The sequence below is a fragment of the Narcine bancroftii genome, chromosome 11, assembly GCF_036971445.1.
Source record: "Narcine bancroftii isolate sNarBan1 chromosome 11, sNarBan1.hap1, whole genome shotgun sequence".
Taxonomy (NCBI): domain Eukaryota; kingdom Metazoa; phylum Chordata; class Chondrichthyes; order Torpediniformes; family Narcinidae; genus Narcine; species Narcine bancroftii.
The window spans coordinates 50,287,943-50,314,974 of record NC_091479.1 but is presented as its reverse complement, the minus strand read 5'-3'; the positions used below and the strand labels follow the sequence as shown (position 1 = coordinate 50,314,974).

At 45.6% G+C, this 27,032-nt stretch overlaps 1 protein-coding gene across 7 annotated transcripts in view; it reads left to right on the top strand.

Moving 5' to 3' along the window:
* Positions 1-9,525: 9,525 nt before the first annotated feature.
* Positions 9,526-27,032, top strand: part of LOC138745763 (glycogen synthase kinase-3-like) — an 89,305-nt gene continuing 71,798 nt past the window's right edge. For 5 of the 7 annotated variants that reach the window (XM_069903064.1, XM_069903060.1, XM_069903061.1 and 2 more), the window contains exon 1: positions 9,526-9,670. In XM_069903064.1, coding sequence (XP_069759165.1) covers positions 9,604-9,670 — 67 coding nt within the window. In that variant the 5' untranslated portion in view covers positions 9,526-9,603. Of the gene's footprint in view, positions 9,671-9,692; positions 9,752-27,032 lie in introns of those variants that run through there. The other 2 variants (XM_069903062.1, XM_069903066.1) reach the window with 2 other exon arrangements.

The window sequence follows — 27,032 nt, the reverse complement described above, 5'->3', positions numbered from 1 at the left end:
GCTGCACGAGGATTTTAGTAAGGTGCTTGACAAGGTCCCCACGGTGGCCTCATTCAGAATGTCCGGAGGCATGGGATCCATGGAGCCTTGGCTGTGTGGATTCAGAATTGGCTTGTCTGCAGAAAACAGAGGGTAGTAGTAGATGGAACAATGACTAGTGGCGCTCCAAAGGGATCTGCTCTGGGACCCCTGCTCTTTGTGATTTTTATGAATGATGATGGGAGTGGAAGGGTGGGTACGTCAGGGGATGACACAGAGGTAGAGATGTTGTAGACAGTGTAGAAGGTTGTCATAGGTCATCCAGTTTGCAGAGAAGTGACAGATGGAGTTCAATCCTGTAAATCAGATGTACTTAAATAAGCAACTGGTCCAGGTTTATTTCCAGAGTAATTTTCAAGGGCACGAATAACAGTTATTCCAAAGAAGGTTGGAGCCCCATTAAAAGTAGCTTCATATAGACCAATATCTTCATTGAATGCGGATTACAAGAATGTGTGGGCAGAGCACTTGGTTAATGGCAGGATTATGAACAGTGTGCAGGACTGAGATATATTTAGATCCTGCGCCATAAATCGCTCAAAGTTGCTGTGCAAATTGAGAGGGAGTTTAAGATGGTGTATTGTGCGCTGGCCTCCAGGAGTCAGGGGATTGAGTTCAAAAACCGAGAGGTATCGTTGCAGATGTATAAAATTCTCGTCAGACCACACTTGGAATATTGTGTGCATTCCTGGGGCGAGAATACCAGAGGACGTCTAAATAAGGTGAGCTGAGGGAAATTTAGGCAAGACGTGAGGGGTACATTTTATTCACACAGAATGTAGTGGGTGGCTGGAATGCATTGTCGGGGTAGTAGCGGAGGCTGGTCCAAAAAAGGCATGAAAAGGATTTTATTATGGACAGGAATTCAAGAAAAATGGAGAGTACTGGTGTGAGGGAGGGGTGGGTAACATTGTTGTGGGGTAGGTTCAGATGGATCAGCTGAATGGTCTCGACTGATCCATCCATGATTGTCTAACATCTTGCTCTCATATCGTGGAGAACCAGGGTGTTGCATGATGGACACACGTTGCTCTGAGCTCTGCAGAGAGAGATCGTGGTTTTCGCAAAAACAGACTTCCTCAGGTAAAGCAGAGGAAGGGGAAAGGCTCCAGTGTTCAGGGGTAGGGGGGATGATGGGGAAAGAGTTGGGACCCTCCAAAGTCATTGTGATCAGGCCTCAGAGACAGTATCTCTATCACTCGTATTTCTCTTCCCAGGAGAAGGAGTGATCTCAGAGACAAGACACGAGTCCAGAGAACCTCGCATCCCAGCTGAACAGAGGACGGACAACATCATGATGGCCTGAACCCCTCCCCGTCGTATCCCTCTGGCCCTGCCAACCCCATTCCCTGCCTCTTGCATGTCCCTTCACCCACTTCCCCTCTTCTCCTCTACCCCTCCTCCATCCCAACCCCCTCCCGCTCACCTTCCCCTTCTACTGCCCTCACAACTATTCCCTAACCCCAGCCCTCCACTCTTCACCTCCCCCTTCCCCTCCGCCCTTCCCTTCCCCTTTCCCCCTCCCCTTCCCCTCCCCCATCCCCTCCCCTAACCCTCCCCCTTCCCCTCCCTTTCTCCTCCTCCCCTTCCCCTCCCCCTTCCCTTTCCCCTTCCTACCCCTAACCTAGGGGAAGGAGGGGGAGGGGAAGGGGGTAGGAGAAAGGGGGTAGTGGAAGGGGGTAAGGGTAGGGGTTGTGGTAAGGGGTAGGGTAGGGGGTAGTGGTAGGGGGTGCGGGGATGGGGAAGGGGTAGAAGGTAGGGTTAGGGGAAGTGGGTAGGTTGTTAGGGATAGGGTAGGGATAGTGGTAGGGGGTGCGGGTATGGGGAAGGGGTAGGAGGTAGGGTTAGGGGAAGGGGGTAGGTTGTAAGGGATAGGGTAGGGGGTAGTTGTAGGGGGTGTGGGTATGGGGAAGGTGTAGGAGGTATGGTTAGGGGAAGGGGGTAGTTGTAGGGGGTGCGGGTATGGGGAAGGGGTAGGAGGTAGGGTTAGGGGAAGGGGGTAGGTTGTAAGGGATAGGGATAGGGTTTAGTTTAGGGTTGGGGAAGTTGGGTAGAGTTAGGGTTAGTGTTAGGAGACATGGGGTCGGGCTATATCTTGGTTTATGGTTAGGTCTATAGTTCGGGGAAGTGGGCTTGTGTTAGGTATAGGGGAAGGGGGTAGGAGCAGGGGGGTAGAGGAGGAGTGAGGTTTGGGGTTAGGGGATGGTGGGTAGCATTAGGGTTGGGGTTAGGGGGCGGCATAGGCGTAGGAATAAAGTTAGGTTTAGTGGACGGGGTGGCGGTAGAGTTAGGGGACGTGGAGTGGTGGTAGTGGGTATCGGTAGTGTTAAGGTTAGGTTTAGGATTTTGTTAGGGGTTAGGGTTAGGAGTAGGAGGAAGGGAAGGGGGAGGGGAATGGGGGAGGCGAGCGGGGGACGGGAACTGGAGACGGGAAGGGGGAGGGGATGTGGGAGGGGAACGGGCAGTGGAAAGGGGAGGGGAACGGGGTAGAGGAAAGGGGAGGTGAACAGTGGACGGCATCCCTAGCCCCTCCCCTCCCCTTCCCTTCCCCCGCATTTCCCCTGCCTCTCCTCTCCTCCTTCCAGAAGAAGCTGGGCCTCTTTCCGTCCAGAACCTCCCTGTGGTTTCAGAGCCTCCGTTTCAGGAAGTGCCTTCGACGCTTGCTGCTGGACAGACATCTTGTCTCTTGATTCATTCTGTACCGTTGATATTAAATTTAAAAATGATTGGGTTTTTTAAAGCTTGAACTCAAAAGCTGGTCCAGATAGACAAAACAGAAACAGGCCCTTCAGCCCCTCTCTCCTGCTAGCTGAGCTGTTGTAATCAGTCCATATTCCTCTCACCCTTTTCATTCTTAGCTCCCATCCTGCTCATGTTGCCTTGTCAATCGCACGGCCTGTGGGAAGAAGCTATTTCCCTCCCTGGCTGCTCTGCTGTTATTCCTCCATATCTCCTTCCTTATGGCAGGGCGACAAAGATGCTCTGTGCTGGATATCTATGAGTCTATTTACAGAGCCCATCCCTGCAATCAATCAGAGGACCATTGCCTTGAGGTGGCACCCATGTTGCCTCTCCCTCAGCACTCTCAGAACACTACTGCACCCTCCTTCCTTTCCTTTCCCAGGTCTCAGTAACCCGCTGACAATTCCAGTCAGCTGCCATGTCTATACCCTGCCCCACCTAAACCGCTGGATCGACCAGCGCCTTTTCCCCTCAAGAGTTCGAGGAATCCACTCTCTCGCAATGTCCTGCTATCGAATGCCCTGCATCCTCCTTCCCACTTGGTTCCTCCTGTTATCAGGCGCCTGGATGGACCCCACCCTGTTGAAACTACCCATGTTCTCACTGATCTCTCTGCGCCTCTGCCCTCCATCCAGGGGTCTTGGATTTCTTGTGGGGGTGGTGGAGAACAAAGCACCAACTTAAGGAGATGGGGAGCAGTACAAAGACCTCCAGGTCCAGGAGACAGGGAGAACCACAGAGATACCCATCTCTGTCATTCGGGTAAAACCTGATTATCAGGTGCAATGTGCAAGGAACTTTCGGTCCTGCTGCACGTGGGCCAGGTTTGGCCCATCCCCACACCACCACCCTGTCAATTCCCAAAACAAATTTCCTATTCATGTGGGGGTCCAAAATGGATAGAGTCTGGAGAAGGACCGTGTACATCGTCAATCAATGGGGACAAGGGTGTAACCAGCATGGCCATAATTGTGTGTGGCTGTGCTTGCAACCAAAGTGCAAGGGCACCAAATGCTGCTATGTGCTGAGGTTCTACCTGGCTTAGGTGTTGCGAAAGATTGGCCTGGCCCTGGTGCTGCACAATGTTCCAGTCAGCAAGACTTTGCCCCTTTACCTTCCTGGGAACGGTTTCATAGACAAACACATTTGACCACAAAGCCATCAGGCAGTGGTCAGCAGAGAATGTCTGACACAGAGACTCTAGGACTAGATGGGATACTGCGGGGTGGTCCACGGAGCAGAGCATCCAGAGACAGACATCCAGAACTGCTGGAAAACCAGAAACTCAGTGAAAGATGCCCTTCAGTTTGCCTGAAACCCAGATGGGAGTAGCAAACACTAGAAGACATCTGTCTAAAGCAAAGGGAGGAAGATTTAGGGGAGATATCAGGGGTATTTTCTTTTACCCAGAGTTGTGGGTGTCAAGAATGCCTTGCCAGGAGTAGTGATGAAGGCCAAAACATTAGGGGCATTTTAGGGGTTCTTAGTTACATTGAGGGGCTGAGACCAAGGAGGATATTCTCCAACAGCAGAGGGTGGCAGTAACCACAATATGTCAAAGTGGTGGCAATGAAGCTAAACAGAGACCATCTAATGTGACTGTGCGCCTGGCTGCGGGAATTTGGACTTACTATATAGACCTTGCTAAGTGCTAGTTCAGGTTGGAAACGTTCGACTTCCTTGGGGGTCAAATCAACAGGCACGGAACTAAACCCTGCTTGAAAAGGTCGAGTTTGTTAAGTGCTTCCTCAAACCCCACATAATGAAGGGGCTGCAAGAATTCACTGGTACGATTAATTTTTATCACCGATTCATACCGGTAGTGGCCGACATCATTTTTTTGTTTTTAAACTTTATTTAAGATTTTATAACATGAATAACATATAGAATTACATTTAAAAAATTAAGAACAAAATAATAAAATTACAATACAGTATCAGTAATCTAAATAAAGTATACCCTCCCCAATAATTATTACACATTAATAACCCAACTCAAATTAGTCCAACCCCCCTTCCCCCCAATATAAAGAGTGACGAATTAATAAAGTTAATAATATATGTGAGAAAAAAACCCACTTACAAAAAAAAACAAAAACATAACCGATTAAAATACTAACAAAAAGAAAAGTAATTAATACTAAGATATCAGACTTAAAAAACATATTTAAATCAAACTTAAATGCATATATTTAACAGAGTTAAGATGAAACATATAATTAACCAACTTAATATAAAAAATTAGTAAAATTAGTAACATTGTCTATCAAAAATTCTTAAACAATAATCAATTCTTTAAAAAAAATTGTAGCATGAGAAAAAAAAAGATGAAAAATAAAACTTTCTGTATAGAGATAAACCTTCACCAAATATCAACTAACTTCACATCTAACATCATATTAGTCACATAAACTGCCATCTTAAAACAAAATTCCAACCTCATTAAACATTGTACAATTCAAATTTGGTACTCTTCCACCATTTTTCCCTTTTAACCTTGAATAATTACCCAATAAAAGCTCCAATACCACATTTAAATATCCCCAAACATTACGTTAAAATTCAGATATCCAAATAATAAAAATACATCTACAACGAAATCTATATCTTCAACAAATAGAGCATAAGCCACAAACAAAATTCAAGCCTCATTAAGAATTGTACAATTCAATTTATAACTTTCACCATTATTCCCTTCGTTCTATAACTAAAATAGCAAAATAATATGCACCAGAATTACCACTCCTTTCACCTTAAAGTTAAAGAAAAAATATTTAAAAAAAACTTATCCATCCCATTCACATTTAAATTTCAAATATTCCTGATCTACTGAATAAACTTTACAAAAAAAACCACATGAATTTTTAGTTTTTTAAACAATCAAATACTTTCTTATGCTTTTTTTTATAAACACAAAAGAAAACCCTTAACTCTTTAATCTAATAATACAAAAAAAGGAAAAATAACAGGTAGGAGGTTAAAAATACCCCCTCCCGTCTAAACCACGCAATTCGGTAACTCCCAAAAAAAATGGGTGTGAGATAACTCACACGTAGCAGATGACTTTCAGGAAATAGTGCCCATCCAGTTCTCTCCCCCAACTCTCACTTCATCTTAAACTAACATCATCATTATTTAATATTCCTTTTTTAAAAAAAAATTAAAAAAAAAGAACAACTCTTCTTTTAATCAGCTCCAACTGCCGAGTCACCATTACAACCATTCCTTCTTGGAGCGCGGCTCTTTTCTTCCATCTCTCGTCTCCTTAGAGATCGCGGCGACTACGTCTCTGTTGAAACCGAGTAATTGGCAGCTCTTGAGCAAATGCTATAGCTTCCTTTGGAGAATCAAAGAACTTTGGTTGGCAACCATCTTGAAAAACCTTCAAAACAGCTGGATATCTAAAGGTTGCCTTATAACCTTTCTTCCACAACAACTCTTTAGCAGAATTGAATTCCCGTCATTGGAACATAACTTCTTGACTCAAATCTGCATAGAAGAAAACTCGATTATTTTGAATCATCAAGGGTGATTTTCTCTGTTGTGCATTTCTAATAGCCACTCGTAAAATTATTTCTCTGTCGTAATAATTCAACCAACGAACCAAAACAGGTCTTGGACTTTGACCTGAAATAGGTCTTCTACGCAAGGCTCTGTGAGCACGTTCCAGTATTATATCTTCCGGGAAATGTTCTTGACCCAGCACCTGCGGAATCCATTCAGTAAAACATTTTCTTGGGTCTGGTCCCTCCATTCCTTCCGGCAAACCAATAATCTTTATATTGTTCCGTCTGGATTGGTTTTCCAAATAATCAATCTTTTTCACCAAATCTTTATTTTGAGTTTGTAAGTCTTTGACCATTTTGGTCACATCTGAAACATGATCTCGTATTTCGTATATATCTTCTTCACACGAATTAAATTTATCTCTCACTTCAAGCTTAAAAGCTCCAAACTCAGCCATCTGTTGAGAATGTATTTTCACCACAGAGTATTAAACCTAGTACCAAGTTCAGTCATAATCTTGGATAATCCCTGCATTGTATAAGATAATTTAGATTCAAGATTCACAAGAATCTTTTCAATTGGAAGAGATTCTGGCTCAACAGATTCCTGCTTCTTCTGCATAACCAAAGGGTCTTCTTTTGCTTCCTTCATTCTGGTTGTCTTCCTTGTAGTATAGCTGCGTGTGGAAACCCCTGCCACAGCCTCTACAGCAATGACTGGAGGACGCTGGCCGGGGTTTTCTCCAGTCCATCAAGTTGTATAGGTTCTTTTATCTCAAAAGGTGCAGTTTGCAGTGCCACCGCTACAGTTGACAAATGCCTTTCCCCAGCCGGTACTTCAACTGATGTTACTACAAGTGGTTCATTCATAACATTGCCGTCAGATGCTACTGCACATGTGCGAACCTGAGTAACTTTGTTCTAAAGGCTGTTTGGCATCCTCTTTAGAGGGCTCTACCGATGTAATATTGAACTCAACATCCGAAAGCTGTACCTTTCTCCTGGGATCCATTTCAGGCTGAGTCTCGATGTCTTTCCTGTAGGTAGGCTCCAAAACTTGAACTTTTGGAAAATGTAGTTTTTTGATAATCTGTTGTCGTTTTTTTTTTGCTCTTTTCCACCAATTTTACCATCATAAGTTAAATTAACAGCACTGAAGTTATCTAAACTTTTAAAGAATTTTAACGGGCATTTCTAGACAAAACATTAAGATAGAGTCAGGAGAGGACTGGAAGGCACGTCTGATCCTTACGCCATCTTGCCACGCCTCCCCGTGGCCCTCATCATGCGGAGAAAGGTAAAGACATTACCTGGGACAATAGGATTTGGAGGCGTCCAGAAGGCCAAGGACGCACTGGCCAACACAACCCTTGTGGTACACGCCAGGCCAGAGACACCCACCACTCTCACAGTAGATGCTTCCTGCACAGCAGTAGGGGATGCACTGGAGTAATTCATCAAAGGGGAATGGCAGCCCCTGTCCTTCTTTAGCAGACACCTCTGGCCACCTGAACTCAAATACAGCGTCTTTGACTGAGAACAATTGGTGCTGTACCTGGCAGTCAGGCACTTAAGGTATTTTTGGAAGGTAGACAATTCAGTGTCTTCATGGACCAGAAGCCATTATTTTTTGCCTTCCATAAAGTGTTAGACCTGTGGTCGGCCAAGCAGCAGCGACTCCTCTCATATGAGTCTGAGTTCACTACAGACATTCAACACATCGTGGGTGACGCATTGCCCCATCCCCGCAATCAAGTCTGTCCAGGCCCTGTCCCAGTGAATAGACTACTTAGCCCTCGGCAGGGGACAGCAGGATGACCCTGAGATCCTTGCAAGCAAGACAGCAATGTCCAGGCTCAGGCTAGACGATGTTAACATCGATCCTGGTAAGTAGACGGTCCTCTGCGACATTTCAATGGCAAACCCCACCTCATCGTGCCGACAGCATTGAGATGGCAGTTTTATGATGAGGTGCACAATCTGACGCACCCGGCCATCAGTACTGTCAAAATGGTGGTCAATCGGTTGGTCTTGCTGAGCCTCCAGAAACAGGTTGTCAGTGGGCCAAGGCCTGCACACTCTGCCAGATGACCAAAATACAGACATACGTGAAGGCACCATGCCAGACATTCGAGCCAGCACCACATAGGTTCAGCCACATCTACAATGACATTGTAGGGTCACTACTGGCCTCCCGCGGGATGAGTTACCTTCTCACCATGATTGCCTGCTCCATGAGGTTCCCCGAGGCGGTCCAGCTGGCTGACACAACCACTTGTGTCCTCCATTAAATTGGAAGCGGTAATAAATATAAAGGAAAGTTTGATAATAAATGGTCTCCCTTGCAGTTGGGGTACAATGTATTTCTTGAGATCAGAGGAATCCTGGAGCCAAGACAAAGTGATCCTGTGTTTCCCAAGGATTTGATTGAGTTGTTGGGGTAGTTGTAAGTGGAAGGGCCGAAAGGTCTCCTGCTCCTTCCACTGCCTGTTTTCTGTCTTGCGATGCTGATTGGTTTCACCTGTTTGTTCGCTCGCTCGCTGATTGGTTGCTTCAGTTGCGCGAGCCAATGGGTTGATTCGGTGAGGCCGCTATTGGATTGGATGCTGAAGTCGGGTTGGATTGATGGGCGGGTTCGCGGGCTGATTGGTTCTTGCTGTGAGGAGGTGGGACGTTGGCGGCGGCGTCGTCTGCTCAGGGTCCATCGCTGCGGGCAGAAAGGGAAGAAGTTGGCGGCAGCGCCGGGACCTTCCTCAGCCGCGCGGTCCAGGGAAAGCGGGCGACCCGCAGCCCGCCGGGCCCCACCCGGGAGCGGCCGGTACCGGCGGTCTGTTTGGGTGGAGCCGAGGCGTCGGTGCAGGGGGTGGGGTGGGGAGGGGGATGAGGGAGAGGGAGGGGGATGGGAGGGGAGGGAGCCCGGAGGGGGCGGGGCCAGGCAGGGGTAAGGGGGAGGGTGAAGGGGGAGTTGGAGGGTGAGGGGGAGGCTGGGCAAGGGGGGGGAAGGTGGGCAGGGGGGGGGAGGAGGGCAGGGGGGGGAAGAGGGCAGGGGGGGGGAGGAGGGCAAATCCACACTAATTGGGGACTGGAGGTGAAGAAATTCTGGATCCAATTGCACAGTATGTTGTGGAGTCCCAGGACTTTGGAGTTTCCTCATCAGCTTTGATGGGAGGATGGTATGGAATGCCAGACTCTAGTCAATAAAGAGCATTCTGATGGATTCACCTTTGTCGTCTGGGTGTTTCAGGGTTTTGGCAGAGCCAGTGAAGATGGCATCTGCCATAGGTCTGGTACTGCATTAACCAAATTGGAATTGATCCATGTCGCCCTTTGGACAGGAGATGATGTACTTCAACACCAGCCCCTCAATCCACCCTATCACTGGATGTGAGTGTCACTCGTCAATCATCATTTAGGCAGATTACCCCACTCTTTGGAACTGGTATGTTTGATGCCTATTTGAAACAGGTGGGTGCCACTCCCTGTCGGAGTGAGATGTTGAAGATATCCATGGCCAGTTGGTCAACACAGGTTATCAGTCCTCTGCTGGGTTCTCCATCCAGGCTTGATCCTTTCCTTTGATTCACTCTCCTGAAGGCAGCCCATGTTGTCATTTCGGTTACTGATAGCAGCAGATCATCAAGAGATGTAGGGGGGGAGGGGGCATTTGCGATGGTTCTTCCCTGTACTAGTGGTCATATCAGGTGTAGAAGGCATTGAGTTCATGTGGAGTGAGGCTTTGCCATCTCCCACTGCACCAGATTTGTTTTTGCAGCACTTTATGTCATTTAGGCCCCTGACACAGCTGATGGGTATCCTTTGTTGTTTCCATTCTCATGCTGAATCTCCACTACCTGCGAGATGGCTTTCCATGGTTCGTATTGGCTCCTTGTGTATCTGTATCTCCATACTGTGATTTGGCTCTCAGCAATTTCTGGATATTGTTGTTCATCCAGGATTTCTGGTTGAGAAAACTCCCTGAACAATTTGGTGGGGACACCCTTGTCCACAGCTGATTTGATAAAGTTCGCTATGTTCCTGGTACAGTGATTCAGTTTCTCAGGTGAGTTCTTGAACACGATCCAATCCAGGGACTCGAGGCAGTCCTGCAGCTGGCTTCCCCTCCCGTGACCACCTTCTGGTTGTCCTGATCTAATAAGTGTTGTGAGCAATTTTAGGCCCCATTTCTAAGAGAGGATGTGATGGCCCACAGGTGGTTTACAAGAATGATCCTGGTGATGAGAGGAATAATGTTTGAGGAGCATTTGATGGTTCTGGGCCTGGACTCGCCCGAGTTTAGAACAATGAGACAGGACCTCATTGAAATCTGATGAATAGTGAAAGGGCTGGATAGAGAGGATGTTGCCAGTCGTGGGAGAGTTTAGGATCAGTGGGAACAACCTCAGAATAAAAGGATGTCTGTTTAAAACTGAGATGCAGAAACCTTTTCATCTAGAGCAGTGATTTTCAAACTCCTCCTCCACCCCACCCCCACCCCCCGGATCATATTCTACTTAATCCTTATGCCAGATGTGCTCTGTTTGTAAGGGATTACTTAAAGTGGGAGGTGAGTGGAAAGAAAGTTTGAAAACCACTGTTTTAAGTGTACCTCATTGACTTGTTCTGTGCGTGGTTTCATAACTCCAGAGGAAATGGGCCACTGACAATTTTTCTCAGGCAAAATATTTCCTTCACAATTGGGTCCACTGCAGTCTTTCTCAGCCTTTATTCCCATTCATATTCCACTTTAAGCAATCTCTTACTCATTTTTCAACACTCCAAGGAATAAAGTCCCAACCTGTTCAACCTTTCCCTGTAGCTCAACTCCTGAAGACCTGGCAGCATCCTAGTAAATGTTCTCTGCACTCTTTCAATCTTACTAATACTCTCCCTGTAGCTAGGTGACCAGAACTCCACACAATACTCCAAATTTGGCCTGACCATCTACTTATCCAACCTCACCATAACTTCCCAATTCCTATTTTCAATATGTTAATTAATGAAGGCCAAGATGACAAAAGCTGTCTTTAGAACCCTGTCGTCCTGTGACACCACTTTCATGGAATCATGTAACTGTGTTTTATCTCTTGCTGCCGATTGGTATAACTTCTCTGTTCAATTTCATAATGTTGGCTTCTGGACTATTTTATTGTGCCCTTGATCTAGAGCACACATGTCAAACTCTGGCAAGCGGGCAAAATGTGGCCCGCGATATAATTATATTTGGTCCGCAAGATCATTTCAAAAATGTATTAGAGGTGGCCCACCGATGCTGTTTTTTGGTAATGTCACCCCCACCATCCTCCCCCTTCATTGCACATCCTTCCCCATTGTAACACGAGAAATTGTAACACGAGAAGTCTGTCGATGTCATCAGCCGGCAAGCCGGTTGGAACGCTCCCCGCACAACCAGTCACTTCTCCCACCTGTCGAGCGGTGCGGCGGATTGGCGAGCGCCTGTGATTTCCTGTCGGCGCGACGGGCATGGCAGGCTGCGTATGGCCCCTGGGAAGCGCGAGCCCCGCGCGACTGGCACCGGACAACACTTCCACAGCACAAGCGCACTTCTCCCAGTCGCCACGGCCTTCAGCGCTTGCACCCGCGCGGACCCCAGGGACAGCTGGTTTGGCCCTGCACATGAAGAGAGAGATGGTGGCTGTCCGCAAAAGCTGATCGGCAGCGCACTGGGCCTGAGTGGGTGGGTAAGCAGGGGTAGGCAGAGGGTGTAGGTGAGGAGTAATGGGCAGGGGAAGTTATGGTGGTGCGAGGGGCAGTTAGAGGGAGGGATGAGTAGAAGGAGGGGTGGATAGGGAAGAGGTAAAAGGGAAGGGGCAGGGCGAGTAGGGGAGGGGTGATTAGAGGGTGAGAGACGGGTAGAGGGAGGAACAGGTTGAGGGGAGAGGCAGTAGAGGGGCGTGTATAGGATGGGGTAGGTAGAGGCAGAGCGAGTGGAGTGAGGGGTGAGTAGAGGTCGGGTAAAGGACTGGTCAGATAGAGAGATGATGGGTCGAGGGTGAATAGAGGCCTGGAGCCTGAGGAGTGAGCAGGAAATGCTGAGTCCTGATGCAGGCCAAAATGGACACAGCATTACATATGTTGAAAGAAGAGAAAACATACAGATGTTGTTGAAAATTTTCAATAAATATTTAGTTCGGCCCTCGACTTAGTCCAAGTTTTTAATTTTGGCCTTCTGTGAATTTGAGTTTGACACCCCTGATCTAGAGAGTACTGGCAGGGCAAAACAATTTTGTTTTCTTTTGTCAGGTCAAATTTTGTCACATTGATCCAAAAACAAGTATTTTCACCATTCCTTCATTTCAGATTCTCTGCAGCTGTGGTATTGTTCCTCACAGTGACGGCATCATGTTTGTCTTGTTTATCCTTTACCCCTCCATCCAGACAGATGTGGTGATCAATGAGTCGACTCCACTCATCCAGCACCACTGCCATTTCTGCAGCTTGGGCTTTTCATCCCACGTATTCAGTTTGTTATTTCCCCTCTTCTTTTTCTCAGCAAAGAGAATCAGGTTTGTTTGATCATCTTTCTGAATCCCAGTGAAAGGTTATCGACCTGAAGGTTTTAACTCCGATTATTTTTCCAGTAGATGACCTGCTGAGTATTTCCAGCATTGAGATTTTATTTTACTTTCTTGGTGTATTACTGAGTACTTTGAATGGGAGAAGAAATGTGGGTTGGGTTTAAGTGGAGAAGTCTCGATCATGGAGTGGATTTAGAAAAATAGACATAAAAGGGGAGGGTGCATGGAAATAGTTAATTCATCTTTTGAAATGTTTTTTGAGCTATGATTGTTTTCTGATGTACGCGCAGTGTTCAGAATTAAAAATTTATTGTGATGAACATGTCAGAAAATTTGTCATATTGTGGCAACAATACAGGTGCAAATATTGATCTAAATTACATTTTAAAAAAAGAAATCCATTTGTGCAAAATGAAGAGTAAGTGAGGGAGTGACTGTGGTTCCTTGTCCATTCAAAAATCTGATGGCAGAGGGGGAGAAGCTGTGTTTGTACCATTGGGTGTTCGTCTTCATGCTCCTGGACCTGTTTCCCTGGTGATCACAGTGTGAAGTACGCCTGGTCTGGGTGGTGAGGGTCCTTGAGGATAGAGGTTGTTTTCTTGAGACTGCCTCTTGGAAAAGTCCTTAATACATGGGCGAAGGATGAAAGGGGAAAAGTTTAGTGGAAACATGAGGGGGAGCTTCTCCACACAAGGTGGTGGGAATGTGGAACAAGCTGCCAGCTGCATGAGGAAATGTGAGCTCAATGTTAGCAATGAAGAGTTTGGACAAGTTCAGGGATACGAGGGAGATGGAGGGTGATGGACTGGTTGCTGGTCAGTGGGACAAGGCAGAATAAGAGTTTGGCACAGACTAGAAAAGCTGAAGGGCCTGTATCGGTGCTGTTATATTCTGTGAATCCATGGAGTGATGCACTGGGTCGTACATCTACAACCCGACAAAACTACCATGGTGCCTGCACAAAAGCACACAATATGCAGCACGTAATGACCAAATGAATAAACTAAATAAATATATGTAGAGGGCCAAGCGGGCACACAGCCCACGTTGTGAACCGTCGGTGACGCAGTTCTCCGACGTCGCGCAATACCATAAAACAGACCACTGGGCACTCACCCATTTAATGGACCACACGTGCACGGTGCTGCATGCCGAGGAACAGCACGTTGATCTGTGGTGTCTTCTACGGGTAGGTACAGGACATTCACAGGGCTTAATTTAAACCTGCTGGTTCCATGGATCGATAGCAAACTCTTAATAATGTCTCACCATGTCTCATTTGGCAGCCTATAATATACCCTCATCCTTCTTATTTTTTCATTTTACCCACACTGCCTCCCTCGATGAGCCCTCCTTTATCTTTCTCTGGATTCTAGCTGTTGTAAGCCAAGAAACATTTTTGTAAATCTTCTCTGCACTCTCTCCATCTATCTATATCCTTCCTTTGACAAATGAGTCCAGAACTGAACACAATACTCCAAACCTGGCCTCACCAATGCCTTCAACAGTCGCAGCATCATTTTCCAGCTGTACTTTATGTTATGATATATGCCATAACCACCCTGTCTACCTGGCAATCCACCTTCAAGGAACTCTGTACCATAACTCCAAGATCCCTCTGTTCCTCTGCATTCCTCGATGCCCTCCCCTTAACTGCATATGTCTTAGTTTGGTTATTTTTTCTGGAATGCAGCACCTCACACTTGTCGACATTAAATTCCTTCTGCCATCTTTCAGTCCACTTTTCCAAACAAACCAAATCCTGTAATCTAAGAAAACCTTCCTCACCACCACCACTCCCCCTATTTTCATATCATCTGCATATTTGCTTACCCAGTTAACCATCCCATTTCATTCCCTAACCACAGATCGAACATTGCCCCCCCTGTAGTGGGCATCTCCACATACTGCTGCAAAAAGCAGTCCTGAACACATTGTATAAACTCTAAGCCATCCTGCCCTCTCACTGACTGTGTTTCCCAATCGATGTTAGGAAAATTGAAATCCCCAAACAACACCACCCTATTCCTACTGCAGATCTCAGCTAATTCCTTGCACATTTGCTCTTCTAATTCTCCCTTCCCATTTCCCAGACTATAATGTACCCCTATAATAGTAACCTCACCCTTCTTATTTTTTAGTTTTACCCACACTGCCTCCCTCGATGAGACCTCCAGTCTCTTGCCTGAGCACCGCTGTAATATCTTCCCTGACAAGTAATGTGGTATATAAAAGAAGTCTGTAAAGTTTGAATAAAGCAGTCTTGTGTTGACTAACATGGGTATGTATATGACTTTAGTAGCTGTACCGAAGTTGCCGCCAGAAATGGTGAGCCCCGAATGCAAAATTCAGCCGAAGCTTGAATCTCCAGTGATCATGGACACAACGACTGCAGCAGCTGCCACCACGGCTGCAGTTAAACCAGGTTCTGCCTATTTCTCCTGGAATTGACTAGACATGAGCTTTTAAATATGGAGGGCCTGGGTGACAGGGATCCATCTGATCTAATGAATGAGATGCTCGTATTAGCAGATGGCCATTCTCATTGTTTACTTTTTGAGACTCTATTCCTGTCCAAACTCCCAGGTCGTGTCGCAATACCAATCGTTAACATGGATTTCTGCCATTCCCATGATGTAGCGTGGGAGGCTGACAGGCCCGATCATACTGCAATGCAATCATCTGCTCACAAACAGCCACTTTGATCAGTAGATCCATCTACCGTGTCCTACAAGCCTCCTATATCTGCAGTTCAGTTAAAGAAGGATGAGTGCACTGATAGGCGGTGAAAATGGTGTTTTTACCATCGCCAATGGGGTAAAAAGCCCATAGATGTGTCCCGCCATTTATCTATTAGAAAAAAGGCAGGAAATGAAAAGAACGGCTGCCAGTTGGGGCCTCGGCATCTGGCACAAATACCGACTGGCCTATTGTATCTTCAAGACGACACTGGTAAGTACAAATATCCTGCCAACCTATTTTGAAAAAAACACATAAATAACAACACTTGGCTCTTCAAGCAGCAAATGGGGCTACAATTCCCTGCTTTAGCAAAGGATGGGTCACGATTGGGAAAGGAGGTGTGACATTCCGTCGGAATTGTGTATTGTCTTCCGTTGCACAGGTCATTTTGGGTGCAAATTTTTTAAGGTCCCATGATTTGCCAGTAGACGTGAAGTGGAGGAAATTGGTCATTCCACCACTTTGAAAACATACCCACTGGTATGCAGCAAAGGGAGAATTTCCTACCTCGGGATGCATACCCCGCACAAAGATGCGTATGCTGTCCTGCTCAATGAATTTCCCATCATTATCTCCTAATTTCAACACCTCCAAAACAGACCAAGGTGTGTCCCATTACATAGACACTTCAGACCTGCCGATTTACGCCAGGGCTCATCATCTTCCAACTGATTCACTGCGGCAGGCAAGGGCAGAGTTTACTGCAAGGGAGATATTAGGCATCATTCAGTGCTTCAACAGTCCTTGGGCATCACCGTTCCACACGGTACTCAAAAAAACAGATGGATTGAGACCCTGCGGCAATTACTGTAGGCTCATTAACTACACCCAACAGATACCCTCTCCCTCATATGCAACATTTTTCTGCCCATCTGCACATTTTCCATGTTTTCTCCAAAGTTGATCTTGTCAAGGGATACAGTCAGATCCTGGTCTATAAGGATGACATTGTTACCCCTTTTGGGCTTTTTGAATTTCTTAAAGATACCATTTGGGCTGAAGAATGCCACTCAAACTTTCTAGCATCTTATAGATGCTTTGGGCAGAGTTCACTTCCATCTACTTGGATGACGTCCTCAAAGCCAGTCAAACTGAACAGGATATAACCAACTGCATTTAGGCTGTCTGTTCCAATGGCTGCAGGAATTCCATCCACCATAGCAAATAACAATTTGGCAAGTCCACCATCAACTTCCTGGGACACAAGATCATGGTCAATGGTGTATTTCCCTTAACCATCAAGGTAGAGGCAGTCTGTGCTTTTCCAACACCTACCACGGTTCAGGGCCTGCAGAAATTCTTGGGCATGAAAATCTTCTTCACCGATTCATTCCAGCAGCTGCTGACATTCTTCGACCATGGTTTCAGATCCTCACCACAAAGCACAGGGATGATCCCTGGAGAACAGAGGCAGAGGTTGAGTTTGCAATGCCAAAGATGCTTTAATCAACGCAGCAATGCTCCCCCATCCTAACCCCGACACTTCCTTGACATTTAGTCCTGATGCCTCGAGTACGGCCCTGGGTGTGGTTCTTGAGTAGTACGTCGATGGCCATTGCCAACTCCTCATGTTCTTTTCCTGACATCTTTGGCCATTGGAGATGAAATATCGTGCATTGTATCAAGCCACATGGCACTTCTGATTTGTTTTGGAGGGTCGGCATTTCACTGTGTTCATAGACCACCAGACGCTCGTTTTTGCCTTCAGCAAAATAACGGATCCATGGCCGGCAAGACAGCAGGGTCACTATCATATATTTCAGAATTTACCATGGACGTGCGCTATATTTCTGGTAAAAACAATGCCGTCACGAATATTCTGTCCAGACTGACTGTGTATCATATTCAGCGTGACATTGATATTCTGGAATTAGCCAGTGTCTAGACAATGGACCCCGATGTTCAGGCATACAGTACGGCCATTACTAACCTGGACATACAGCAGGGGGCAGCACAACTGGGTGGCCAACCTTACTTCGTGACATGTTTTTGGGCTACACTCGACCAGTGATTCCACCATCTTGGAGGCAACGTCTTTTTGACCAGATACACAGCTTGTCTCATCCATGCATCAGAACATCTGTCAAGCTCATGTCAAATAAATATGTATGACATGGACTGAAAAAATGTGTCGCTCAATGGGTTTGAACATGTACCTCCTGCCAGACTGCCAAAATTCAGTGCCACATTAAGGCACCTCTTCAACCTTTCCCATCGGTACGCAGGCAGTTGGAACACATGCATGTGGACCTGCTTGGACCATTGCCAGTATCTCAAAACATGAGATACATTCTAACAGACGTAGAATGTTTCACACGCTGGCCAGTGGCCGTCCCTTTGCCATCCAGTGACACTGAGACAAAGGCCAGAGCATTCATCTTCAATTGGATGGCTAGATTTGGTTTCCCGACCCACATTTCTTCAGACCGCGGAACACAATTCACCCACGGTCCAACGGCTTTGTGGATGTTTCCACCGGCAACTGAAGTCCGCACTTAAGGCCCAACTCACCGGTCTCAATTAGGTTGATGAGTTGCCCTGGGTTCTATTGGGAGTGTGCACGGCTCCAAAGGAAGATAGGTCTGCATTGTCCGAAGAGATGGTTTATGGTACGGTCCTTACAGTTTCATGGGACTTTCATTTCACAACCAACTCTGATCTGAACATCCTTCAGCAGCTTCGACATGGTGTCGCGATCAGCAAACCTTTTCCTAACCACTGGCTTGGATCCTCTAAGCAGAATGTTCCCCCACCACTCCTGGATATTGATTTTGTTTTTATCCCAGGAGTTCCGTTACAATGACTGTATGAGGGTCCTTTCCACGTGGTGAAGATAGATGGGGTTCTTTATACTTTGGACATTGGTGGGCATTCACAGCTGTTTAATGTGGACAGACTCAAGCCTGCTCATGTGGATCCCGCTTCACCTCTTCAGTGCCCCAAGCCCAGACGGCGAGGGGGTCCACCTCAGGTGCATGCAGCTGGTGTTTCAGTTTCTGGCGACGGGTTCTGGGTGGGGGTGGGGGGGGTTGGTGTAGCAGCTGTCTAGTGGGCTGAGTGGGCAAGGTTCTTTGGCGGGTGCGTGAAATCATAAGGCAAAGAGCTGGGTACTCATCCATTTAATTGACAACCCTCGCGTGGTGCTGCGTGCCAAAGAATGGAACGCTGATCTGTGGATTCTCTTGCCGGAAGGTGCGGAACATTCACAGGGCTTAATTTAAACCTGTGGTCCCGTGGATCGGCAGCAAACTCATAATAATGTTCCACCTTGACCCATGGAGCCCGGGACAAGCTGTAAATAAAATAAGCCTGTATAGTTTGTATAAAGCAGTCTTTTGTTGACTAACCTGGTGTATGTGTGTTCCTTTAGTAGCTCTATCAAAGTAGCCGCTACATATATAAATATTTTGGATGATTATCCCACTTACAAGATACTTTTCATCCATCTCACACCCTGTGGGAAGAAACTATTCCCCAGCCTGGCAGTCCTGATTTTGATGATGGACGTGGTTAAAGATGCTGAGCACTGCATGGAAATGGTCTTTGTACAATTCCTTGAGCCCTATTTGAACAACACTCCCAGTAATGTCATCTTCAGAAGAAAAGGAGACCCCAGTGATCCTCACAACTCTTTGCATCATTCCTGTCTGATGTTTTACAGCTACTAGACCATCCAATGATGCAGCCAGACAGGAGAATCAACTGCGCTCCTGTGAAATTTCAGGATGAGAGCCGTTGGCCTTGACCTCCTCAGTCTCCTTTGGAAGTGTAGGCACTTCCTGACCAATAAGGAAGTGTGATTGTTTTGTGTATTAATACGTGTGCTGTATGGATGGGAATTTTACGTGATTGTATTGTCTATTCTTGCTCTTTAACAATCTTTAGTGGATAGAAGTAGTCATTGTACTTTAGGATGTACAATCATGTACAGATTATCCTTAAATAGCCATTTGGCCCAGATGTCTATTCAGTCCAAGAATACTTTCGATCACAGGCAGATTTTGAACAATAACACCATTCATTCTGCAACAACTGCCGCTTAATTTTGCCAGTTGTTCAATGGCAAGCTATATAGGAAAAACACCATGTCGACTCTTCTACCTTAAAGGAGTAATTATATTCAAATGGGCAGTAGATCAAGAGATGGAGACAGTGAAATCAGACAGAGGTGAGTGGCTGCTTAAATTAGAAACATTCGTGTTCATGCTATAGAGTTTAAGGCTGCCCAGGAGGAATATAATGTGTTTTCTTTAAGATTGTTTACCCTCACCTTGGTGAAGGATGGGGCCAACAGAAATGTTGTTGGAAGGGTTCGAGAATTGATATGGTAGGCCACAGGAGGCTCAAGTTTAGATCCACAGAGCGCATGTGTTCAGCAAAATGGCCACCCAGTCTCTATTTGGACTTGCTGATATCGAGGTCAACTGAGTCAACCAAATGTAGGAGATTAAGTTGGATGGGGTGCATGTGAAACACTGCCTCAACTGGAAGGTCTGATTGTGGCCTTGGATGGAGGTGAGAGGATAGGAAGGGACAAGTTTGGCAATTTCTGCGGTTTCAATGGGAAGTGCATCAGGTGGTGGTGGGTGGAGAGGAAAGTGCCGTCGAGGGAGTCACAGAAAGATGTGCCCCTGTGAAAAGAGGATCTGAGTGGAGCAGGTTAGAGGATGGTGCTGAAGTTGGAAGTGTTCAAGGTTAACGTGTCAGATGTGGCAGCTGATGGGTGGTAAGTGAGAAACCTGAGGGATTCTGTCCTTGTTCGGCTGGAGAAGATGTGGGGTAAGGGCAGAAAGAGAATTGGAGATACGGGTGCAGACTTTATCAAAGACAGTATGGAGAAAACTGCATTTATTGAAGAAATAAGACATTTTGGGTGTCCTGGAGTAGAAGACCTCATCTTGGGACTGTTACAGGCCCAGAGGACCCCAAATCCTAGCAGCAATAGGAAATCACCAAGACAAAGGGATACTTTAACAAATGTTGTTTTTAATTGTCCAGGCCTTCCAGCATTTGAAATGCCTCTGAGGTCCCCCTTATCCTTCTGTACTCCAACTAGTACAGTCGAAGAGTCGACAATTGTTCCTCATACACTAACCCTTTCATTCCTGATATCATTCCAGTAAATCATCTCTGGCCTTCTCCAACACCAGCACATCTTTTCTCAAATGCGGCACCCAAAACTCTAATTCTGATTGAATGGAAAGGCACTTCTCCAACGACACAAACACAACAGTTAAATTATATTATGTTTTGTTGATATTTACAAAAAATTATTGAAGAGTCAATTAATAATTTTCAAAAGATGCCGGGTCCCTTTTTTGGACTATTATCATAACCTGAAGTTGCTGTGTTACGAGACCAGAGGATCCCAAAACACAGCAGCAATAGATATTCACCAAGACAAATGGTGACTAAAACAAAAGCTGATATTAATTATCTTTAAACATGAACACGATTTACACTTTAACTTAGCACTATTTTAATACTTTAACTTAATTTACTTAACTTACCCCCCTTCTAATTCTAAGTGCACATGTGTGTAATGTGTGTGTAAGTTCAAAAAAGTTCTTTGGTTCACAGTCCAATCTCACTTCTCATTCCTCCAAGTCCACTTGTTGCAGTCCATTCATATACTGTGCACATAATTGAACATATATAAAGTTCACCAGGCTTTGGTGCTCGAAAGGTAAATGATTACCACTCAGGAAGGTTCTTGTTGGTTTTCGGAGAGAGGTGTGTTGTTCAGGGAAGTATTACGGTGTTTTTAACTCAACGTACTGTCAGAAATAAAACTTCTCACACATGAGTCTCTTTAAAACTGATGACACGACAAGCTTTATTTACAAGTCTGCAGAGTTGGACTCCACTGGCTTCTCACCAGTTAAGCCCCGATACATACAGTGCATTGATTTTTATACCCATATTGTTTGCCCTTCCCCTTCTTATTAATACTGTTTTAATTGGTTAGTGTTGCAAAAGCATTCTAAGTATAACTGCATTTTTAATTATCACGTTCGTTATGTACGCTGCGAACTCTACATACACTAAATTCTGTTTCTCACCCTTCTTATCAATCTTTTGTCTCCTGCATGTCTCTCACTATGACCATGAAAAGATATGTGTAAAAAAAACATATCCAGCTGAACCTTTTGTCCTTGGCTGCTAGTAAGCTCCCTGTCCGTTCTGGCTTCCCTTTTTATGATTAATCATCACATTTTAACTTAAGCCATTTTAACCTAAATTCTCTATATATAACAATCCACCCCTTTCTCTCTTTAAAATGTGTGTATTATATATATATGAATGGGGATTTTAACTCGGGGAAGAGAAACGTTTCATGATAAATTAATCTCGTGTTGAAGTAAAATTCTAACGGGGTCTCCCAGTCCCCCTGGTTGCATAGCCTGTTGGACCATGGAAATCACCAGGCTGCGTAGACAGGGAATAATACAGGGCAAAACAAGTAGGAGGAATAAAATACCTCCGATGACCCACAATAAGGTACGCCACCAGGTTCCTCCAAACCATTTGTCTATCTAATTTAATTTTGCAAAAGGATGTGAGGTTTGAACCGGTACATGGGACAAAGTACGAATATTATCAGCGATTTTTTTCGAATGGCTTGGCCATTATCATCAATCTGTAAGCAGCAGTTAGTCAAATTAAGCTTTCCACATACACCTCCTTCTGTGGCTAGGAGATAGTCTAGGGCCAGACGGTTCTGATACATATCAGAGCGCATTTGACCTTGCTGGGATGCAAGTAATTGCAGGGCTAGAGCTGTTTGATTTGTAACAATTTCAAGGACTGCTTGCAAGCGAATAATGCGATTTAACATATAAATAGGAGTACGATAACCCCAGGATCCATCTTGAGCCCATGTAGCGGGACCATAATATTGAATTATGCGTTCTGGAGGCCAATCATCTCCCCATTGTCCCAAATGTACCGTGCTAGAGCGGGGCTGACGGTGTAATGTATCAAAAACCTTCACTCCTAATTTATGACCGTGATCGTGGGGTAGGAGGAAAAATTCTGGGAGGATTATTCCTAGGAAACAAGTTCCACTCCACTGTGAGGGAAGACGAGTATAAGCTTTATTACCACATACCCAGAATAATCCATTTGGGGATACTCCATACCCCCTTTCCCAAACTCTTTTAAGAACAGGGTTTGACTGGTGTGGTCCTGTGATGGTGGAACTGGTACAATTCCAAAACTGAATACTGCTATTAGACAGGGGTAGGCAATTAGTTTTAAAAACAGTGGATAAGAACCAAGTCAGGGGTTTAGGAAACCAAGTGAAAATACCAGGCGAAATGCGAATCCATACAGCCTTGCAGGGACTTTTTCCTACTGGGTATTTGCCGGTTCGTGAGAGACAATAAAAACCAGAGGGGACATTAGAGAGAGACCAAGTTTCTCTTGATCTCGTTCGGTTAGTTGTCCATATTCGGGAAATCATGGTCAATGAATTGAGGGACTCCACCCACCAAGGCCATTGCTCTGACATCCGTGGACCCCCGCAGACCCAACAATTGGTTACATTAAAAGTTCCTGCAATTTTAGTTGCAAGATCTACAAAAAGGTTATCTCCCCCAACTGCATGACCGAAACTTTCATGGTTATTTGGATGGACTCGAACTAAGTCCGGCTGTCTTAAAGGGGCAGGCACTTTCGAGTGTGGAGTGGAACTTTTCATTGGAATAGTACGCTGGTGTATGCAAAACCAGAGTCCATCAGGGCATGGTGGGCCTGAGTCACCCTTCCAACCGTTAAGAGGGAAAGGAGTGGTATTAGGAATCTGTATATAATGACCCATATTATTTCCTTCTTTTTCCACACAAGGGGTATATGGATGTTGGGTGGTATTTTCTGCCCAGCATTTCTCAGGAACTGAGGTATGGGAAATAAAATTACCCTCCTTTCTTCCCCAAATGTGGTCCTGAAACAGGACCACTGTGTCTCTGCATTTCTTACATTTCACACCTGATAAAGACATAGGCAAACTAAGAAAAATCAAAGAACATAACAATAACATTGTGAATCAAGTCTTTCTGCGAAATCGCAAGGTAAGAGGTTTTTCTCCAGGAACACAAGTCCAATCTGAGTTCGTATCAGGGTCCTGAGGCGCCTCTACAGGTCCCTTAAATCTGGATGCGTGCGTCCACCCCTTCTCTCTTGTTCGTGCTGCAGCCTCTGTAGTTAAGAGAACTTGGTATGGACCTTCCCACTGGGGCTGGAATTTTTCAGTTTTCCAGGTCTTGATGAGGATCCAATCTCCTGGTTCCACTTTGTGTAAAGAAAAGTCTAGAGGCGGTGTTTGTGCCAATAGTCCTCTCTTTTGTAAATCTGTAAGAGAGCGTGACAGTGCCTGTAAATAGTTCCTAACAAATATATCCCCTTCCCCCAAGGTGGGACACCCCTCAACTGTACTCCAGAAGGGAAGCCCAAACATCATTTCATAAGGGGACAATCCTACATCTTTTCGTGGGGCAGTACGAATTCTCAATAAAGCCAGGGGCAGACACTTTATCCAAGGCATTTTAGTTTCCACCATTAATTTTGTCAATTGCATTTTTAGGGTTCCATTCATACGTTCAACCCTCCCTGAGCTTTGTGGATGCCAAGGGGTATGCAATTTCCAAGAGACCTGTAATGCATTACAAATCAATTGCTGGATTTTTGAAGAAAAATGTGGACCCCTGTCTGAGTCTATAGAATCCATTATACCATATCTGGGGATTATCTGTTCTAGGAGGAGGCGAGCTACTGTAGAGGCTGTAGCATTTATTGTTGGGAAGGCTTCCACCCATCGGGTAAAGTTATCTATTATCACCAACAGATACTTCCATCTTTGGACTTGAGGTAACTCTGTGAAGTCGATCTGGATACGTTGAAAAGGGCGTATGGCTAATGGTTGACCTCCCATGGTCCCTGTCCTCATTACCTTCTTATTAATTTTTGTGCATAGGTGACAATTCTGCACCTCCTGTTGGGCCAAGGTGTAGATTCCCTTACACACATATTCTCGAAGCACTGTGTCACATAAGGCTTGGGTGCCCCAGTGGCTCTGATGATGCAGGTGTTTTAAAATATTGCGAGTTATTTCTTTATTTAGAACCATTCTTCCATCTGGTGTCTTCCATGTTCCATCAGGCAGCTGGCTTGCGCCCAGCTGAGCCATGTCCTTTTCTTCCTTAGCAGTGAAAATGGGAGCCTTCTTTATGCCTTGTCTTATTGGGATTAAGGTCAGCAAACGGACTTCTTGTTGCATGGCTGCCCTTTTGGCTTCTTCATTAGCCAGTCTGTTTCCAATTGCTGTCGGGGTATCTCCCCTTTGATGGCTTGGTATGTAGACCACTGCTATTTCCTGGGGTAATGTCAAGGCTTCTAAAGTCAGAGTAATCATCTGTTCGTGTGCCAATTCCTTTCCTCTTGATGTAATTAGACCACGCTCCTTCCAGATCTTACCAAAGGTATGCACTACCCCGTATGCGTATTTGGAATCAGTGTAAATCGTTCCAATTTTCTTTTCCAGTATTCTGAGGGCTCTCTGCAAGGCATATAGTTCACAGGATTGTGCTGACCAGCTTCCAGGTAGTCTCGTGGATCCTACTACTTTCCAAGTATTTCCTTCTATTATAGCATACCCACTTCTTCTCATTCCGTCAACACATCTAGCGGAGCCGTCAATGTAGAATTCATATCCTTCTCCCAGCGGAGTATCGCAAAGGTCTTCTCGGGTCTTGGTCTGAAGATCTGTCAACTCGACACAGTCGTGCTCCACCTCTCTCTCTGTTTCACTGCCGTATAAAAACTGAGCTGGGTTGCAGCTATTAATCTTTGCAAACTGTAGATCTTCTCCGACCATTAAAATGGTTTCATACTTTAATATGCGAGAATCAGTCAGCCATCGATGGGCAGTTTGTGTTAATAAAACACTCACAGAATGGGAGGTGTACACAGTCATCTTTCCTCCAAAAGTAAGTTTACGTACTTCCTCTACCAACAGAGCAGCAGCCGCTACTCCCTGGATACACGTCGGCCATCCGCGAGACACTGGGTCCATCATTTTGGAAAGGAAAGCCACTGGGTGTCGCTGACCGCCTTTTTCCTGTGTTAAAACTCCCACAGCTGTTCCTTGGTTATGAGTGACAAATAGCTGGAAGGGCTGTTTTAAAGAGGGCAGAGTGAGTACTGGGGCTCGTGTCAGGCGATGCTTCAAGTCCTCGAACCATCCCTCCTCCTCCTGGGTCCATTTCAATGGATATTCATTTTCATTTGTCAATTTTTCATACATAAACTTCACCAAAGCTGAGTAGTCCTCTATCCATAACCTACAGTAACCTAAGAGTCCCAGGAATTGTCTTATTTCCTTCTTATTACGGGGTAACGGCATTCTAGTGATTCCCGCAATCTGTTCAGGGGTAATCCGTTTCTGTCCTTTACTTATCTGGTGTCCCAGATATACCACAGTTCTCTCAACGAACTGTAACTTGTTCCTGGACACCCGTAGACCCTTTTTCCCCAGATAATTCAAGAGTCTAATTGTATCTCCCCTCATTTCATGTTCCTTGGGTCCTGATAATAGTAAATCGTCCACATACTGCATTAGTTGGGAATCATCAGATTGTGGATAGTCCACCAGGATTTGTTCTAGCATTTGTCCAAACAGGTTTGGAGATTCAGTGAACCCTTGGGGCAATACAGTCCACCGAAGCTGTCTCCGTCTGCCTGTCCATGGATTTTCCCATTCAAACGCAAACATATCTCTACTTTCCTCTTCTAATGGACATGTCCAGAAGGCATCCTTCAAGTCGATAACACTAAACCACTCATGGTCTGGGGGAATCCGACTCATAATAGTATAGGGATTAGGCACCACTGGGTGGCGGGTCTGAACAATAGCATTCAAACTTCTTAGATCCTGAACTAGGCGATAGGATCCATCTGACTTTTCACTGGGAGTATAGGGGTGTTATAAGGTGACATGCATTCTTCTAATAGTCCGTCTCGTATTAGAGTCTCAATTACCGGCTGTAGCCCTTTTCTCCCTTCCAAAGAAATAGGATACTGACGTTTCCTTACCAGCTGATGACCTGGTATTAATGTGACATGTAAAGGTGGGATGTCCAGACCTCCTCGATTTCCCTCCTTATACCAGACTCTCTCGTCAATCTGCCGTTCATCCTCTTCCTTTAGAGCACAGAGGTGGACTCGCACTTCTCCGTCCACAGGGAGAGCACCCAAACCTAGGAGAGCCTGTAAGTCCCTTCCTAGGAGGTTAAATCCAGCCGACGGTAACAACAAGAGGTCTTGTACCCCTTCTCTTTCTTCCAGTTTCACTGTTACTTGGGGAATTATTGATACCATTCTGGGAGCCCTTTCTATCCCAGAAATTGTCAAATTACTTTTTACAGGCTCAGTTCCGATTGGCACAGTTATTACACTACTTCGTTCCGCTC